Below are 18,390 nucleotides of genomic sequence, written 5' to 3' on the forward strand. Positions count from 1 at the left end.
GGCGATAAGAAGAGTACCGCCCGGGTGAGGAACCATCAATGTGTACAGGAGGCAGCTATGAGGCGGTGGTGGGATTGTGACCCCAGGCCGGTCGCTCTGCCCTCGCTTCTCCATTACGATTGTACCCTGTGTCCTGAATCCGATTTATGGCTCGTACAGGGAGGAAGATTATAGTGAAGCACAGGGAACTTCCGGTATCGGCTCCACCTCCAGCCCCCAGGGTCCTAGGTCCGGCTATGTTCAGCTTTGTCTGCTACCTGAGAGCTCAGGCTGAGTGTGGGGTGTAGAGGGTGTCAGTGCGGGCTCAGCCCTCAGGTAGGTGCCCTGTACAATGTATGTCTGTATACCCTCAACTGATGGCATGTATGGGTCTAAACACACTGGGCTGTAATATCCTGGGTGTTATATACCCTAGACTGTAATAACCTGAGTATTATACACGCCAGACTGTAATAACCTGGGTATTATACTCATAGAGATGTAATATCTCAGTTATTGTACACACCGGACTGCAATAACCTGGGTATTATACGCACCGGACTGCAATAACCCGGGTATTATACGCACCAGACTGCAATAACCCGGGTATTATATGCACCGGACTGCAATAACCCGGGTATTATACGCACCGGACTGCAATAACCCGGGTATTATACGCACCGGACTGCAATAACCTGGGTATTATACACACCGGACTGCAGTAACCTGGGTATTATGCACACCGGACTGTAATAACCTGGGTATTATACTCATTGGGATGTAATAACCTGGGTATTATGCAAACCGGACTGCAATAACCTGTGTATTATACTCATTGGGATGTAATATCTCAGTTATTGTACACATCAGGCTGCAATAACCTGGGTATTATACACACCGGACTGTAATAACCTGGGTATTATACACACCGGACTGCAATAACCTGGGTATTTTACACACTGGAATGCAATAACCTGGGTATTATACACACTGGACCGTAATAACCTGGGTATTCTACACACCGGACTGCAATAACCTGGGTATTCTACACACCGGACTGCAATAACCTGGGTATTATACATACTGGACTGCAATAACCTGTGTATTATACTCATCGGGGTGTAATATCTTGGTTATGATACACAGGGGGCTGTAATAACCTGAGTAATATTCTCATCAGGGTGTAATATCTTAGTTATTATACACAGCAGGCTGTAATAACCTGGGTATTATGCAAACCCGACTGTAATAACCTGTGTATTATACTCATCAGGGTGTAATAATCTTAGTTATTATACACAGCGGGCTGTAGTAACCTGGTTTTTATACATCCTGGACTGTAATAAACTGAGTATTATATACACCGGACTGTAATTACCTGTTTATTATACTCATCGGGTGTAATATCTCAGTTAGTATACACAGCGGGCTGTAATAACCTGGGTATTATACTAATCGGGGTGTAATATCTCAGTTATTATACACACCGGACTGTAATAACCTGTGTATTATTCTCATCAGGGTGTAATATCTCAGTTATTATACACAGTGTTGTATTAATTTGTTTTTTATACACAGTAGGCTGTAATAAAGTGGGTATTATACAAATCACACTGTAATAAACTGGATGTTATACACCCTGGACTGTAATAACCTGAGTATTACACACACCAGACTGTAATAACCTGTGTATACCTGTAATAACCTGTGTATTATACACACTGGGGTATAATATCTCAGTTATTATACACAGAGGGCTGTAATAACCTGAGTATTAGACAAATCGGACTATAATAATGTGAGTATTATAAACTCTGGGCTGTAATAACCTATGTATTATACTCATCGGGGTATAATATCTTGGGTATTCTACGCCCCAGGTTGTACTGACCCGGAAATTCTACACCCCGGGCTCTAATTATTTGGGAATTATACCCCCTGGGCTGTAACAACTTGGGTGTAATAAGCTGTGTATTCTATGAGAGGGACTGTAATAACTTCTGGATCCATATGACATGTGTGCATGTGTAGAGGCGTCCATTGTTTGGGAATGTCTGATCACTAGTAGCAGCTGTCTGGAGGATACTGGATTATCAGATGTTTACCACTCAGACATATATGTTATTTTTGAATTGACATTGACGTTTTGACCTCTGGATATCAAAAATTATCTTAATATTGTTTGTGATAATGGTGTGTGTATAGATAGATAGATATATCTATATGGCATAAATGTACTCATTTATTTTTATTTTGCTTACTTATATAGCATAGTCATATTCCACAGTGCTTTACGAATGTTGTCAATCACTGTTCCATATAGGGCTCACAATTTACATTCCCTATCAGCATGTTTTTGGGGTGTGGGAGGTAACCAGAGCACACCCATGATAATGATTTACATGACATTGGTTATGAATAAGATATATACTGTGTGTGTGTGTATATATGTGTGTATATATATATCACATGAACATGCTCGTATACCTATCACCATATGCATTGGTTGTGATAATGATATACACTCACCGGCCACTTTATTAGGTACACCTGTCCAACTGCTCGTTAACACTTAATTTCTAATCAGCCAATCACATGGCGGCAACTCAGTGCATTTAGGCATGTAGACATGGTCAAGACAATCTCCTGCGGTTCAAACCGAGCATCAGTATGGGGAAGAAAGGTGATTTGAGTGCCTTTGAACGTGGCATGGTTGTTGGTGCCAGAAGGGCTGGTCTGAGTATTTCAGAAACTGCTGATCTACTGGGATTTTCACGCACAACCATCTCTAGGGTTTACAGAGAATGGTCCGAAAAACAAAAAACATCCAGTGAGCGGCAGTTCTGTGGGCGGAAATGCGTTGTTGATGCCAGAGGTCAGAGGAGAATGGCCAGACTGGTTCGAGCTGATAGAAAGGCAACAGTGACTCAAATAGCCACCCGTTACAACCAAGGTAGCCAGAAGAGCATCTCTGAACGCCGCACAGTACGTCCAACTTTGAGGCAGATGGGCTACAGCAGCAGAAGACCACACCGGGTGCCACTCCTTTCAGCTAAGAACAGGAAACTGAGGCTACAATTTGCACAAGCTCATCGAAATTGGACAATTGAAGATTGGAAAAACGTTGCCTGGTCTGATGAGTCTCGATTTCTGCTGCGACATTCGGATGGTAGGGTCAGAATTTGGCGTCAACAACATGAAAGCATGGATCCATCCTGCCTTGTATCAACGGTTCAGGCTGGTGGTGGTGGTGTCATGGTGTGGGGAATATTTTCTTGGCACTCTTTGGGCCCCTTGGTACCAATTGAGCATCGTTGCAACGCCAAAGCCTACCTGAGTATTGTTGCTGACCATGTCCATCCCTTTATGACCACAATGTACCCAACATCTGATGGCTACTTTCAGCAGGATAATGCGCCATGTCATAAAGCTGGAATCATCTCAGACTGGTTTCTTGAACATGACAATGAGTTCACTGTACTCCAATGGCCTCCACAGTCACCAGATCTCAATCCAATAGAGCATGTTTGGGATGTGGTGGAACGGGAGATTCACATCATGGATGTGCAGCCGACAAATCTGCGGCAACTGTGTGATGCCATCATGTCAATATGGACCAAAATCTCTGAGGAATGCTTCCAGCACCTTGTTGAATCTATGCCACGAAGAATTGAGGCAGTTCTGAGGCAAAAGGGGGTCCAACCCGTTACTAGCATGGTGTACCTAATAAAGTGGCCGGTGAGTGTATATGGCATGAACGCTCTTCCCCATATACATTGGTTGTGATAATGATATACTGTATATAACATGAACATACTCCATATTGTCAGCCCCATATACATTGGTTGTGGTAATGATATATATGACATAAACGCACTTCCTATGCTCACCTCCATATACATTGGCTGTGGACCATATTTCCTAGCATTGCGTTCTGATGTCCCATTCTTTGAGGGTTATTTGGCTTCTAGAATTAACCCTGGCTTCCTCTTTTCAGGCCTCCACCATGATGTCTTCCGAGCAGGAGGAACCTGTAGGAGAGATTGAGGTGGCCATCGAGCAAGAACCTCAAGACTCTCCTGGATTCGTGCAGTGTGGTCGTCGCTTTTGCTGTTTGACCTGTCGTAAGACCTTTCCCAACGAGCCCCGTGCCAAGCGCCACTGCTTGGTGCACCTTGCAGCAGATGACTCCCAATCTCTGACACCCAACATTCAAGGGCCAAAGAGTGAGCAGCGACACCAGTGCATCCATTGCAACAAGTCCTACAAAACCGCCTCATTGCTGAAGAGCCATGTGCGCAGCCACACGGGGGAGAAGCCCTTTGTATGTAAAGAGTGCGGCCGTTCCTTCATGCAGCCTATATGCTTGCGGGTACATATGGCCACACACAGCGGGCAACTCCCTTTCCAATGTAGCCAGTGTGGTAAAGCCTATGCCACGCCCTCAAAGTTGCGAATTCACGAGCGGCTGCACACTGGTGAGCGACCGTTCTCTTGTCCCGATTGTGGGAAAGGATTTGCAGACCCATCTGTTTTTCGGAAGCACAGGCGGAGCCATGCTGGACTGCGACCCTATCAGTGCCAGCTGTGTCAGAAGTCCTATAGCGAGCTGAAGGACCTAAAGAACCATGAACGGAGCCACACGGGGGAGAAGCCTTTCCTTTGTTCAGATTGCGGTAAGGCGTTCTCCCGTGCATCTTCTCTCACATGTCATCAGCGAATCCATGCTGCCGAAAAACCGTACAAGTGCCCTATATGCAACAAAGACTTTACCCAACTGTCCTCCTACCAGAGCCACCAACGCACACACTCTGGTGAGAAGCCTTACCTGTGCCCTCAGTGCGGCCGCATGTTCTCTGACCCATCTAGTTTCCGGCGGCACCAGCGAGCTCACCAGGGCGTCAAGCCATACCGATGTGACAAGTGTGACAAACCATTCCGACAACCGGCTGACTTGGCCATGCACCAGCGTATCCACACAGGCGAGAGGCCTTTTCGATGCCCGGACTGTGACAAGACCTTTGTAGCATCTTGGGACTTGAAGAGGCATCGGCTGTCGCACAGCACAGAGCGGCCCTTCCAGTGCATGGAATGTGGCAAAGGATTTGCCGAACGTTCCGGACTAAGTAAACACCAACGATCCCACAGTGGAGAAAGACCCTACAAGTGCGAGGAATGCGGGAAGACCTTCATTGTCTCTTCAAGTCTACGGAAACATGAACGTACCCACATGAAACCTGAACAGGAAGCCAATAAGAAGAAGGAAGAGTCAACCACCTGTGACAAGTGCTCCCTAACCTTCCAAAGTGTCATGGACCTGAGGAACCATCAGAGAACCCACCCAGAGCTCAGGCCATTTCGTTGTGACCAGTGCGACAAGGGCTTTGTGGATAAGGCTGGACTGAAGAAGCACCAAAGGATACATAGTGATGTTCGCCCCCATATGTGCCAGCAGTGTGGAAAGGGCTTTCACGTACCCTCAGACCTTCGTAAGCACCAGCGGACACACAGCAAGGAGGTCAAGAGCAAAGAAGAGGAGGATGAAGAGGAGATCACCACATTGACGCTCCACCCGGCCTCTGTAGAGCCTCAGCCTCTGTTTGATCCTCTGGTCTCCTTCTTAGAGAAAGTCGCCGAAGGAAACATGGAGGTGATAGAGCCGTCCCCTACATCAAGCTGAACGTTCTCCCGCAGAGGTTGTTTATGACCATTCGGGGACTCCATGCATCCCTCATCTACTACATACAACACAGGCGGCCATGTTGTTGGTGCAAGATCAACCCTCAGTCCAATACTAGAAGGGACTTGACGCCTTAATGTTTCTAGTTCAGTGGGAATTGACCATTGATTGTTTCGGTAGGTTTATCTTCCAAAATGGCCACCTCAACTTGGAGAAATTCCCACTCGACCCCATCACATGAACAATTCTGGGCAAGCCAGTTACTTATTACCGATACAGGAGATTGGCGGCCAATTTGTAACACCAGTATCTGCCGGGCGATGTGTCTGTGGGGTAACCATAAAGAGCCCCTTGTCCTGGACTGACAGAGAGTAATGTGAAGCTGAGATTTGCACATATGTATAACCCTATGATAAACAGAGGTCATGTGACCGGATATAACATTCAGTATTTTCTCCTGAATATAATAAAGATTTTGCCTTCATCTACCCTCACACGGCAGCCATTTTGTAAAAGGAATTATTATTATTCATGAGGGTGCAAATGGTGATGAACGAGGATGTCATGAATTTAAAGGAATTCTTCATATTTTATAATCAATAAGGTCAGAGCGCCCCCTACACTGACATAATGATATAAATTTGACCCAGAAAAATAAATTTTCAGGGCTGCTCAAGATTTTATTCACAGACGTCCTTGGGATTGATTGGTCATGTCTGCCCTGTAGCTAACTTGTCTACACAGAGCAGACCTGATCCTCTAGCATTGATTGGACATGTCTAATCTATATATACACATGGTCTTATATATAACCTGTCTGCACAGAGCAGATATGACCACTTGATCCTGCAAAATTTATTGGTTGGGTCTGTTCTATATTTCCAGAGAGCTCTGTAATGACCGGGCTATAGCGAGCAGACATGAGCAGTTAAGCCGGTCAGATTTACTTGTCATAGGTCTGTTCTGTTTATCCAAATAACCCGGTATATCATCAACCTATACAGACTATGGGAAGAATATGCAAATCTGTCTTCCATGATGTAATTAGGAAGTCAGGTGCCTCAGTGTTGCAAACCAATAGAGGGCGCTCACTGGAATGTGCAAGCCTGGCTTCCCTGATGTAATTAGGAAGACAGAATCTCAGTAATATAGCCCAATAAAGGCTGTTCCCTTTAACATCATGCTTAACCTTCCAAGAGGCCTTTGTTTTGCAATGATGCTGGGATTATTACCAGGTATAGTCTCTCAACTGAGGACGGCCGTTTCGATGTTATTGCATCTCGTCAGCCCGATGTAGAGAGGACTAACCTGGTAGAGGTGAGAGGCTTAGATAGGGTAAGGGGAGTATTGTTACTCCTTAGGGAGAGACCACCATATAGGTGTGTGGAGACTTATTAAGCCTTTAGCACTCCACTTTGCAAGGGACTATGGGAAGAATATGCAAATCTGCCTTCCATGATGTAATTAGGAAGTCAGGTGCCTCAGTGTTGCAAACCAATAGAGGGCGCTCACTGGAATGTGCAATCTATACAGGGCAGACCTAACCAGTCAATCCTTTGAGATTGATTGGCCATTTGTACATCCTCATAGCTATATATATATATATATATATATATATATATATATATATATATATATAAAAAATTAAAGAGAAGACCTGACTAGTTGATCCTGCGGAATGGATTGGTCATGTCGAATGTGTACCTCTACCTAGGTGTATGTGTAGATGTCTCTCTATATATACGTGTGTGTGTGTGTGTGTGTGTATATATATATATATATATATATATATATATATATCCTGTTTATAGAGAGCAGACGTTGATTGATCATGTCTAATGTCTACAGTCCTATATAGAAGTTGTTTATACAGAGCAGACATTATGCGTTTATCCTGCAGGTCATGTTCTGAGACTGGATTTGAACACAATTCAGATTATTAAAGATTCGTCCCCACTTAATAAAATCCCCAAAGTCCTCTCCATCAGTTATAGTGTTATCACTTCTATAGATCAACGGCTTACTTGTCTCCGATTCCGGGAAAGCTGTGTGAACCGCTTGAATGGCCACCTTTTGAAGCTTCTGCAGGATGGTCATCCAATTTTCTTTGACTTCTGAATAGCAAATCACCTGGTTCAACAGTCACTATGTTACTAGGCCGATTTTACCATTTAAAAGCCATATTTGTTGCCACAGATTTTCCCAAATGGCTATGAATGATTGGATGACTTGGAAAAGAGAAGTGAATATCAGACACCATTCTGTGCTGAGCTGATCAGGTAAAGGCCGAGATTTTGAGGCTGCACTACTGAGAAATCCCAAGGACAGTATTTTTCTCCCTGTTCTGTATCCTGGTGCAGTAACTTTTTTTGTAGATTGTGAGGCCCATATAGGGATCACAATGTACATTTTTGTTCCCTATCAGTATGTCTTTGTAGAATGGGAGGAAATCCCCGCAAACACAGGGAGAACATACAAACTCCTTGCAGATGTTGTTCCTGGTGGGATTCAAACCCAGGACTCCAGCGCTGCAAGGCTGCAGTGCTAAACACTGAGCCACCGTGTTGCCCCTCCTGGTGCAGTATTGACATGGATGTGGGGGGAGCAATGTGTAGTCTCTACAACAATGTAGGGCAGGGGTAGGGAACCTTCAGCTCTCCAGATGCTGTGAAACTACAACTCCCAGCATGCTCCATTCACTTCCATGAGAGTTCCAAGAACAGCACAGCAAGTATGCATGCTGGGAGATGTAGTTTTGCAACAGCTGGAGAGCCGCATGTTCCCTACCCCTGATGTAGGGTCTGGTAGAAGTTAGGGGGCATATGTTAGGATATTGCAGTAGTGCAGCCCAGGCCTTATTCACCCCTTTAAGGAGCGGAGGCCATTGATCAGTCATTATCATCCTATAACAGTTGATTTTTTATTTTTTTTCCCCCATTGCCATTTTGAATAACAGACATGGTGACCGGCTCGTTCACAGCGGAGGAGCCTCGATGTTATATTAATAGTTTATTTAATACATGATCTTTATAAAAAGAAAACCGGGTGGAGCGGTCAGGACAAGGGTTGAGCTCCACGGACACAGAAGTCCAGCATTAAACCGTGAAGACGCAGACTGGCGCTGTCACTTGGATGTTCAGTGAGACCGGCAGTCAATGCATAGGTAGCACCAGGGCAAGTAGAATAAATTGAGCCTCAAATTAGCAAAAGATGCTGCCATTAGTGGGGGTCAAGATAAAAACAAAGTGCAATCTCCTCTGGCAGTAAGCGGGACAAAGTCTATGACAGGTGAGATGAGACGGCAAACTACAGCCAGAGCTGTATTCACAATTCTGCTTGTGCTGTGTGTGAGATGTTGTGGTTATACTGTCCAGTCAATGTGCAGAAGTGGGGTATAGAGGACACGTTATGTCCTACAATACAGTCCACAGTGTTGACAGACTCTGAGCAGGATCCAGCACCAGAGACACCTGGACACCAGCAGGGGGCAGGTCATGGGCCTGACCTCCAGTCATGAGAGCTGGGGCCGAGCTATCGTGTCTATGCATAAACAGTAATGGCGGCCACACTCCTCACACAGATATACAATATAATAGTAAAGTATAAGGCACACTTGGAAAACGCACATAGTGTCGGTATTAGGTCACCACAGGGGTTCAGTTACCATCCCTCAGCCACACCGGAAACCACTGGCCCTGTATTCAGAAGCCGCACAGTTCAACCAGTAAAGAACCTTGTCGGTGGCAGCTGTGGGGATCGGGACGGCATCCAGTATAATACAGATATATATGGGTGGGGGGTCCATGGGATCATCGTCTACTCATCTCCTTTCAGGTCGTGAGAGACACGGTGACGATGAGGATGATGACAATGAGGAAAATGGCCAAGCAGATAGCGATGTAGACCTTCTTCTACAGGGAAAAGAAACGGGGGTGTAAAACACGTTGGAGACAGAAGATATCACACAAGTCACAGGCCGGTACTCACCTTACGGGCCTTCTGCTTGTTTTCCACCGCCTGCCCCAGCTGCTTCTTGGCTTTTTCTACATAATCGGTGGAATGTAAAATATTCTTCTCAATGTTGTCTACCGTCTCCCCCTGAGATGGGCCAAGAGTCAGAAGAAAGTCAGGACAATGTAAAGAGAGAACACGGGAAGGGAAGAGCCAGAGAAAGATCTGTTCATAAACTGCTGGTACCAGGTTCACCCACCCACCACCCTGCCCATCTCCCAAATTATTTTGGCCAGTCCTGTCCTAGTTTTCAGCTCCATCTATAGACACATATATCACCTGTGCTTCCACCTCCATGGCGAGGTACATGAACATATCATGAAGTTCCACAATGCTTTTCTCCAGTTTCAGGATCTCATCGTGACGTGCTTCAATTTCATTTAGGGCCTGTTTGGTCACTTGTGTGTCCTTCAGGATCTGCAGAGAGATGCCCACCAGTCACTTCAACCTCCAGCTATCAACAAAAACTATCCTCAAGCGGAAAACATCCTCCACCAATCATCAACACCATTCTAGCACTCACATCGTCCACCAATCATCAACACCCTTCTAGATCCACCATCCCCCACCGATCATCACTGACACCTCTATAGCTCCAGAATCTAACACCGATCATCACTAACATCTGTATTGCTCCAGAATCTTCCACCGATCACTAACATCTGTATTGCTCCAGCATCCTCCACCGATCATCACCGACACCTCTATAGCTCCAGCATCCTCCACCAATCATCACCGACACCTCTATAGCTCCAGCATCCTCCACCGATCATCACCGACACCTCTATAGCTCCAGCATCCTCCACCGATCATCACGACACCTCTATAGCTCCACCATCCCCCACCGATCATCACCGACACCTCTATAGCTCCAGCATCCTCCACCGATCATCACCGACACCTCTATAGCTCCACCATCCCCCATCGATAATCACCGACACCTCTATAGCTCCAGCATCCTCCACCAATCATCACCGACACCTCTATAGCTCCAGCATCCTCCACCGATCATCACCGACACCTCTATAGCTCCACCATCCCCCACCGATTATTACCGACACCTCTATAGCTCCAGCATCCCCCACCGATCATCACCGACACCTCTATAGCTCCACCATCCCCCACCGATCATCACCGACACCTCTATAGCTCCAGCATCCTCCACCAATCATCACCGACACCTCTATAGCTCCAGCATCCTCCACCAATCATCACCGACACCTCTATAGCTCCAGCATCCTCCACCAATCATCACCGACACCTCTATAGCTCCAGCATCCTCCACCAATCATCACCGACACCTCTATAGCTCCAGCATCCTCCACCGATCATCACCGACACCTCTATAGCTCCAGCAACCTCCACCGATCATCACCGACACCTCTATAGCTCCAGCATCCCCCACCGATTATTACCGACACCTCTATAGCTCCAGCATCCTCCACCGATCATCACCGACACCTCTATAGCTCCACCATCCCCCATCGATAATCACCGACACCTCTATAGCTACAGCATCCTCCACCAATCATCACCGACACCTCTATAGCTCCACCATCCCCCACCGATCATCACCGACACCTCTATAGCTCCACCATCCCCCACCGATCATCACCGACACCTCTATAGCTCCAGCATCCTCCACCAATCATCACCAACACCTCTATAGCTACAGCATCCTCCACCAATCATCACCGACACCTCTATAGCTCCACCATCCCGCACCGATCACCGACACCTCTATAGCTCCAGCATCCTCCACCAATCATCACCGACACCTCTATAGCTCCAGCATCCTCCACCAATCATCACCGACACCTCTATAGCTACAGCATCCTCCACCAATCATCACCGACACCTCTATAGCTCCACCATCCCCCACCGATCATCACCGACACCTCTATAGCTCCAGCATCCTCCAACAATCATCACCGACACCTCTATAGCTCCAGCATCCTCCACCAATCATCACCGACACCTCTATAGCTACAGCATCCTCCACCGATCATCACCGACACCTCTATAGCTCCACCATCCCCCACCGATCATCACCGACACCTCTATAGCTCCAGTATCCTCCACCGACCATCACCGACACCTCTATAGCTCCACCATCCCCCACCGATCATCACCGACACCTCTATAGCTCCAGTATCCTCCACCGACCATCACTGACACCTCTATAGCTTCTGCATACTACACCAATCATCACCGACACCTCTATAGCTCCACCATCCTCCACCGACCATCACTGACACCTCTATAGCTTCTGCATACTCCACCAATCAGGAACCTCTCTAGCATCTTTCTCCAATCACTGATCTAGCTGTTGCATCCTCCTTCAATCACCAACAATTCCCTAATCCATGCATCCACCAATCCCCAAAATCCATTCTATTCCTTCCATTCTCCAACATTCAATTACAGCTCTCTAGCGTCCGCATCCTTCACCAATCATCGACACCGCAAGAATTAAAGCATCTTCCACCGACAGCCCTTCTATTTCCTGCTTCCTCCACCAACACCCCTTCTAGCCTCTGCATTCTCCATCAATCACCACTTCTTCTGGTCCTCACATTCCTCACTATAGACTGACATTAACCACAGCCAAGATTCTCCCCTCCCCTTCCCCATCCGCACTATACCCCAGTTCCTCTGTACCCGCCACCCCCTCTTACATTGCAGGTAAACACATCCGTCTGTCCGCTCTCCAGCATCTCATCAAACTGCTCATCAGTAACGCTGTGTCCAGCTATGAGACAACAACAGGAAAGTTAACAGTGTCCTCGAGCCGTCACTCCAGCCCCAAACATAAACCGGTCACATGAAGAATTACTATAAGGAACATCAATGACTACTACCCCCATCATACACAAGATGTCTCCACCCATAGGCACATACTGATCTGGAGTTGCCGCTTGATCCGCTTCACGTTGCTGTCTCTGTACTGGGTCTGCACCATGTTACACCGGTTTAGGATGTCGATAAATTGTTGCGACAATACAGAGTGCTGCAAGAGGAGAGGCAAGTCATTAAATGAACCCGATGTCCTGCACCCCGGGACAATGGATGAACAGAAAACTACCACACATGCAGGATACATGGAACATACCTGCGTCTTCTTCATCCTCAGATGGACCGACCCTCTGACCTCCTCCTCATCCTTTATCTCAATGACTGTAATAGAGGAGAAACCGCAGTGAGACAACGAGATACAGAGGAAGACATTGCTGCAGCCTCACACCCAACAATACCCACTTCTAACCCCAGACTGACCCATCCCTGTGCACTCACGCTGCAGTTTGCCACGGATTTCCTTTGCTAAGCGTTTAATCTCCTCCCGCAGAGACTGTAGGTCTTTCTTCATATCTAAAAAGAGACACAAAAAAGACAAATTGAGCCCCCAAGGGTCCTAGGAGTAAGACTTTTGGTGACCTGCGCCCCCTAGAGTGAACCCACACACATGGACTAAATAGGTCTAATGGTCAGAACAGTGCGACCAGTCAGTACTGAAATATACTCGATGGAAGTGAGCGCTAGAAGGACAGTTACCATGGAAGAGTGCAGGGTCATGTGATCAGTGGCCAGTCAGCGACTAGTCACTCAGAAGCCCTCCGCCCCACATGGCCACTGAGGCCAAATTAGGCTGCTGAGTAGTCTTAAGGCTGCATTCACACTACGTAACGCCAGCGTGTATCACAGCCGTAAACGCCGGCGTTACAGCAGGGCTGCCGAACACTTCTCATTCATTTCTATGGGAGCCGGCATACGAGCGCTCCCCATAGAAATGAATGGGCTGCTTCTTTCACTGCGAGCAGTCCCATTGAAGTGAATGGGAAGTGCCCGCGTGTACGGCTAGCTCTGCTCATGCCGAGCCGTACACGCCGACACTTCCTATTCACTTCAATGGGAGCGCTCGCAGTGAAAGAAGCAGCCCATTCATTTCTATGGGGAGCGCTCGTATGCCGGCTCCCATAGAAATGAATGAGAAGTGTTCGGCAGCCCTGCTGTAACGCCGGCGTGTACGGCTGTGATACACGCTGGCGTTACGTAGTGTGAATGCCCCCTTAGTGGCCATGTGAGGTGCAAGGCTTCTGGAGAAGTAGGCAACGTGCGCAACGGATTGGGCTGCGGTGGCAGGCGTCAGCGCACCAGTAACAGGCGAGTATGTTTTTGATTTTTTTTCTTTTTTTTAGGTTTATTTAATGTTACTTTTGCACCAGGCCCTTCAGAGTTTATCCAATTCCTGGAAATCCCCTTTAAGAATAAAGTCCCATAGAGCATACAATATAATGTCCCGTTGTGGCTCCACACGTTATAATATTCCATAGTGGACTCTACAAACTTTACAAAAATTTCGGTTTCAGCTAAACCTGAAATTTTTTGGGTTCTCCAAAATTTTCATCACCAAAAAGTTCCCTGGTGATGTGAGTGCACTACCGCCATACAGTACTCAGGAGTCAGGGTCACGAGTCTTAATTGCAATGTACTCATGGGTAACGTGTGAGGGTCACATGATGAGCAGTCAGTCAGTGACTAGTCAGGGGTCATGGGCATAGGGTCATCATAATGTGGTCACAGGTGGAGCACATGGTCATGTGATGAGCGGTCAGTCAGTGACTACTCAAGGTCACAGGTCATAGTTGACAGCCCAATCGTCATTGCGGCCGGTCCAATGCTGTCACTTACTGTCCTCCGGTAGTGGCTGGCTCAGGATCTTCACCTGATTGGTCTCCAGCTCAGTTACTTTGTTGCTCAGGACCATCATAGATTCCCGGATCTCCCGAACCTAAGAACACAGAGAAAGGAGTGAGGACAGGAGAGGCGCCCCCTGCGGGCCGCCATATAAAATTGCATCAAGGAGAAATGACAACACACGTTACCATCTTAAAGAACTGGTAGTCGGTCTCGGATTCATCGCTGCCGCCATTGGTCATCGGGATGAAAATTTTCTGTTCATCGGCCTCAGAGTCACTGTCACCCTAAAAGAAAAAGGGGTCACATGTAGTCTTGAAGAGGTTGCCCGCAGACCACCGTGGTGACCTAACCTGTCACCCCCACTCCAACCAGAAAAGGGCAGCCACCAACAACCCCTATAACCACAAGGGGGTGCCTGTCAGCCACAGCAGGGCACCCACCAACCACAATAGCAGACCCACTAACTACTGTTCCAACCACAAGAGGGCACTTTCCAGTCACAAGAGTGACCCCACCAAACACCCCTTCAACCACAAGAGGGCCCCCTGGCACTTACCCATACAGAGAGTCACAATGAGTGTGAGGCGAACACACAAGAATTCCCCCATCACTCCCAGGACCCTGTCACTTGGTGACACAGTTTTTTGTTTTTCTTAAAGGGCCGGGTCTTTTAGATCAGGGTTATTCTGTATACTGTTCTGCACCTTCTTCACTATTTTTTGGAACGGGCAAATGTATTACTTAAATTTAGGGGCTGAAGATCTATCCTGACCTAATACTTCCCACAGCGAATCCAGTCTGGACAACCCTCTGTTATATAAGACATCAGCTACACAAAGCTCTCATGTCCTCGTAGTCTGTTACAATGTTTCAGTGTAAGTAACACATATCAGTCCAATGACAGAGGATTGTCTAGACTGGATACACTGTAACATACCCTCAGTTGTGGGTCAGGACACTTGTCGGTGTAGCCTCTGGATATAGAAGACATTGTGATCATTTTGGGGAACAACATATTAAATATTTTGGTTGTGCAAAAGGGCAACAAGAAGTCTAAAGATGTGCAAACCCTGGAGAGCAGGGGCTATAGGGGGTGCAGAGGAAGCAATCACTACCGTGCCCTAGACCCTGAGGGGGCGCCAAACATCCCTCTGACATCTTTATTATTGCTATGATACACCTGAGCGGGACATGCTGGGATATGTAGTCCTACAACACCTGAGCGGGACATGCTGGGACATGTAGTCCTACAACACCTGAGCGGGACATGCTGAGATATGTAGTCCTACAACACCTGAGCGGGACATGCTGGGATATATAGCCCTACAACACCTGAGCGGGACATGCTGGGATATGTAGTCCTACAACACCGGACCGGGACATGCTGGGATATGTAGTCCTACAACACCTGAGCGGGACATGCTGGGATATGTAGTCCTACAACACCTGAGCGGGACATGCTGGGATATGTAGTCCTACAACACCGGACAGGGACATGCTGGGATATGTAGTCCTACAACACCGGACCGGGACATGCTGGGATATATAGCCCTACAACACCGGACCGGGACATGCTGGGATATGTAGTCCTACAACACCTGAGCGGGACATGCTGGGATATGTAATTCTAAATCACCACTTGTTGGACTATGTCTCCCTGAACCACCCGAGTAAGCCATTCAGCCTCAGTCATCAGTGCAGACAGCTATAATGGTGCCGGCTGGGTTTGCTGGCACTTGTAGTCCCCTCGCAGCTGTCACTCACCTCGTTCAGCTCCTTGGTCCGGTCCCTCATTCTGCCGCTGGGTAGATCTTTCAAGACACTTCAGTTCTCACAACTTTCTGCCACTTCCACCACTTCTGCGCATGCTCCGCCCCGGTCACGCCCACTGCACCTTCCTGCGGCAGAAGCGCCATAGAGGAGATAAGAGAGGGGGAGAGGGAGTGTCGGCGCGGGGCATGCCGGGACACTGGAGGACCGGAGCGCTCACTATATAAAGCGGCTCTAATGTCTCAGCTCCTGTAATAATACACATGGAGATGGTGGATAGAAGGCAAGTCCTAAAGTCTTAAAGACTTCTTATGTGTGAGACATAGGAATACTATGTCAGGCATCCTGAGGACCAGTGTGTGATGTACATGGCGGAGCTTATCGGTTATAATAATACCGGTTGAACAATTATATATCAAGCTCGGTTACCTGCTTGGGTACCGACTGAGAAAAATGGGTTTTCTGAGATTTAGGTATTAATGACCTCTCCTTAGGACTGCCCCCTGGACTCCTCAATTCACTGCGGACTCCTGTGTGCTCTCTATCCCTTGTGGACTTGTCTATACCTCTGCAGACCTTTTATACCCACCCCCTGGACTCCTCAGTCCTCTGCAGTCCATTTATACCCACCCCCTGGACTCCTCAGTCCTCTGCAGTCCATTTATACCCACCCCCTGGGCTACTCAGTCCTCTGCAGTCCATTTATACCCACCCCCTGGACTCCTCAGTCCTCTGCAGTCCTTTTATAACCACCCCCTGGACTCCTCAGTCCTCTGCAGACCTTTTATACCCACCCCCTGGACTCCTCAGTCCTCTGCAGACCTTTTATACCCACCCCCTGGACTCCTCAGTCCTCTGCAGACCTTTTATACCCACCCCCTGGACTCCTCAGTCCTCTGCAGACCTTTTATACCCACCCCCTGGACTCCTCAGTCCTCTGCAGACCTTTTATACCCACCCCCTGGACTCCTCAGTCCTCTGCAGACCTTTTATACCCACCCCCTGGACTCCTCAGTCCTCTGCAGACCTTTTATACCCACCCCCTGGACTCCTCAGTCCTCTGCAGACCTTTTATACCCACCCCCTGGACTCCTCAGTCCTCTGCAGACCTTTTATACCCACCTCCTGGACTCCTCAGTCCTCTGCAGACCTTTTATACCCACCCCATGGACTCCTCGAATCTCTGCAGACCTTTTATACCCACCCCCTGGACTCCTCAGTCCTCTGCAGACCTTTTATACCCACCCCCTGGACTCCTCAGTCCTCTGCAGACCTTTTATACCCACCCCCTGGACTCCCCAGACCTTTTATACCCACCCCCTGGACTCCTCAGTCCTCTGCAGACCTTTTATACCCACCCCCTGGACTCCTCAGATCTCTGCAGACCATTTATGCCCACCCCCTGGACTCCTCAGATCTCTGCAGACCTTTTATACCCACCCCCTGGACTCCTCAGTCCTCTGCAGACCTTTTATACCCACCCCCTGGACTCCCCAGACCTTTTATACCCACCCCCTGGACTCCTCAGTCCTCTGCAGACCATTTATGCCCACCCCCTGGACTCCTCAGATCTCTGCAGACCATTTATGCCCACCCCCGGGACTCCTCAGATCTCTGCAGACCTTTTATACCCACCCCCTGGACTCCTCAGTCCTCTGCAGACCTTTTATACCCACCCCCTGGACTCCTCAGTCCTCTGCAGACCTTTTATGCCCACCCCCTGCACTCTTCAGTCCTCTGCAGACCTTTTATACCCACCCCCGGGACTCCCCAGACCTTTTATACCCACCCCCTGGACTCCTCAGTCCTCTGCAGACCTTTTATGCCCACCCCCTGGACTCCTCAGTCCTCTGCAGACCTTTTATGCCCACCCCCTGGACTCTTCAGCCCTCTGCAGATCTTTTATACCCAACCCCTAAACTTCTTAATCCCCTGCAGATCCTGTTCCCACCCCTGGACTCCTTTGTCACCTGCAGGCCCCTCCAAAACCCCCTGTTTGTTGCACTTGCACCTGGGATTCTGCCACACCCAGGGATTGGATGAGTAAAATCAATTGTTGAACATCACACTGACTTTAAGGTGGATTACACCTCAAAATCTGTACCGTACTCCACCTGAAACCAGCCTCCACTAAGTTTAGTGGGAGGCAGATGCTAACGTTTTCCTCGAGCTAATTTTTCAGATGGCTAATTAAATTAGTGTCATGCTCGATCTTCATGTGGATTCTGTCTAATAACTCCCATTGAAATAAA

General features: G+C 47.9%; 2 protein-coding genes across 2 annotated transcripts; one reads left to right on the forward strand and one right to left on the reverse strand.

The window, feature by feature from the left end:
• The first annotated feature begins 34 nt into the window (after positions 1–34).
• On the forward strand, positions 35–6,131 carry ZNF668 (zinc finger protein 668). Its single transcript, XM_075285850.1, has 2 exons — positions 35–315; positions 3,977–6,131. Exon 2 carries the CDS (start codon positions 3,986–3,988, stop codon positions 5,657–5,659), a length of 1,674 nt encoding a protein of 557 aa, XP_075141951.1. The 5' UTR covers positions 35–315; positions 3,977–3,985; the 3' UTR covers positions 5,660–6,131.
• A 2,467-nt stretch (positions 6,132–8,598) lies between these two features.
• Positions 8,599–16,228, reverse strand: STX4 (syntaxin 4). The gene is made up of 10 exons (XM_075285560.1): positions 16,133–16,228; positions 14,554–14,652; positions 14,360–14,459; positions 12,965–13,039; positions 12,783–12,847; positions 12,572–12,680; positions 12,349–12,422; positions 9,950–10,087; positions 9,647–9,757; positions 8,599–9,570 (listed from the first exon to the last, which is right to left on the reverse strand). The coding sequence occupies exons 1-10, from the start codon at positions 16,160–16,162 to the stop codon at positions 9,490–9,492; spliced, it is 882 nt and encodes a 293-aa protein (XP_075141661.1). The 5' UTR covers positions 16,163–16,228; the 3' UTR covers positions 8,599–9,489.
• Between the last annotated feature and the right edge of the window lie 2,162 nt (positions 16,229–18,390).

This window comes from Leptodactylus fuscus, chromosome 8 (assembly GCF_031893055.1).
Source record: "Leptodactylus fuscus isolate aLepFus1 chromosome 8, aLepFus1.hap2, whole genome shotgun sequence".
Taxonomy (NCBI): Eukaryota; Metazoa; Chordata; class Amphibia; order Anura; family Leptodactylidae; genus Leptodactylus; species Leptodactylus fuscus.

What these genes read in the sequence shown, in the direction of transcription:
- ZNF668 (XM_075285850.1), top strand. Translation starts at nt 3,986, where the DNA reads ATGATGTCTTCCGAGCAGGAGGAACCTGTAGGAGAGATTGAGGTGGCC.
- STX4 (XM_075285560.1), bottom strand. Translation starts at nt 16,162, where the DNA reads ATGAGGGACCGGACCAAGGAGCTGAACGAG. An exon ending in AATCCGTGGCAAACTGCAGC is followed by an intron (nt 12,848 to 12,964) that starts GTGAGTGCACAG and finishes CCTCTATTACAG; the next exon opens with TCATTGAGATAAAGGATGAG. An exon ending in CGGATGTGTTTACCTGCAAT is followed by an intron (nt 10,088 to 12,348) that starts GTAAGAGGGGGT and finishes ATCTCTCTGCAG; the next exon opens with ATCCTGAAGGACACACAAGT.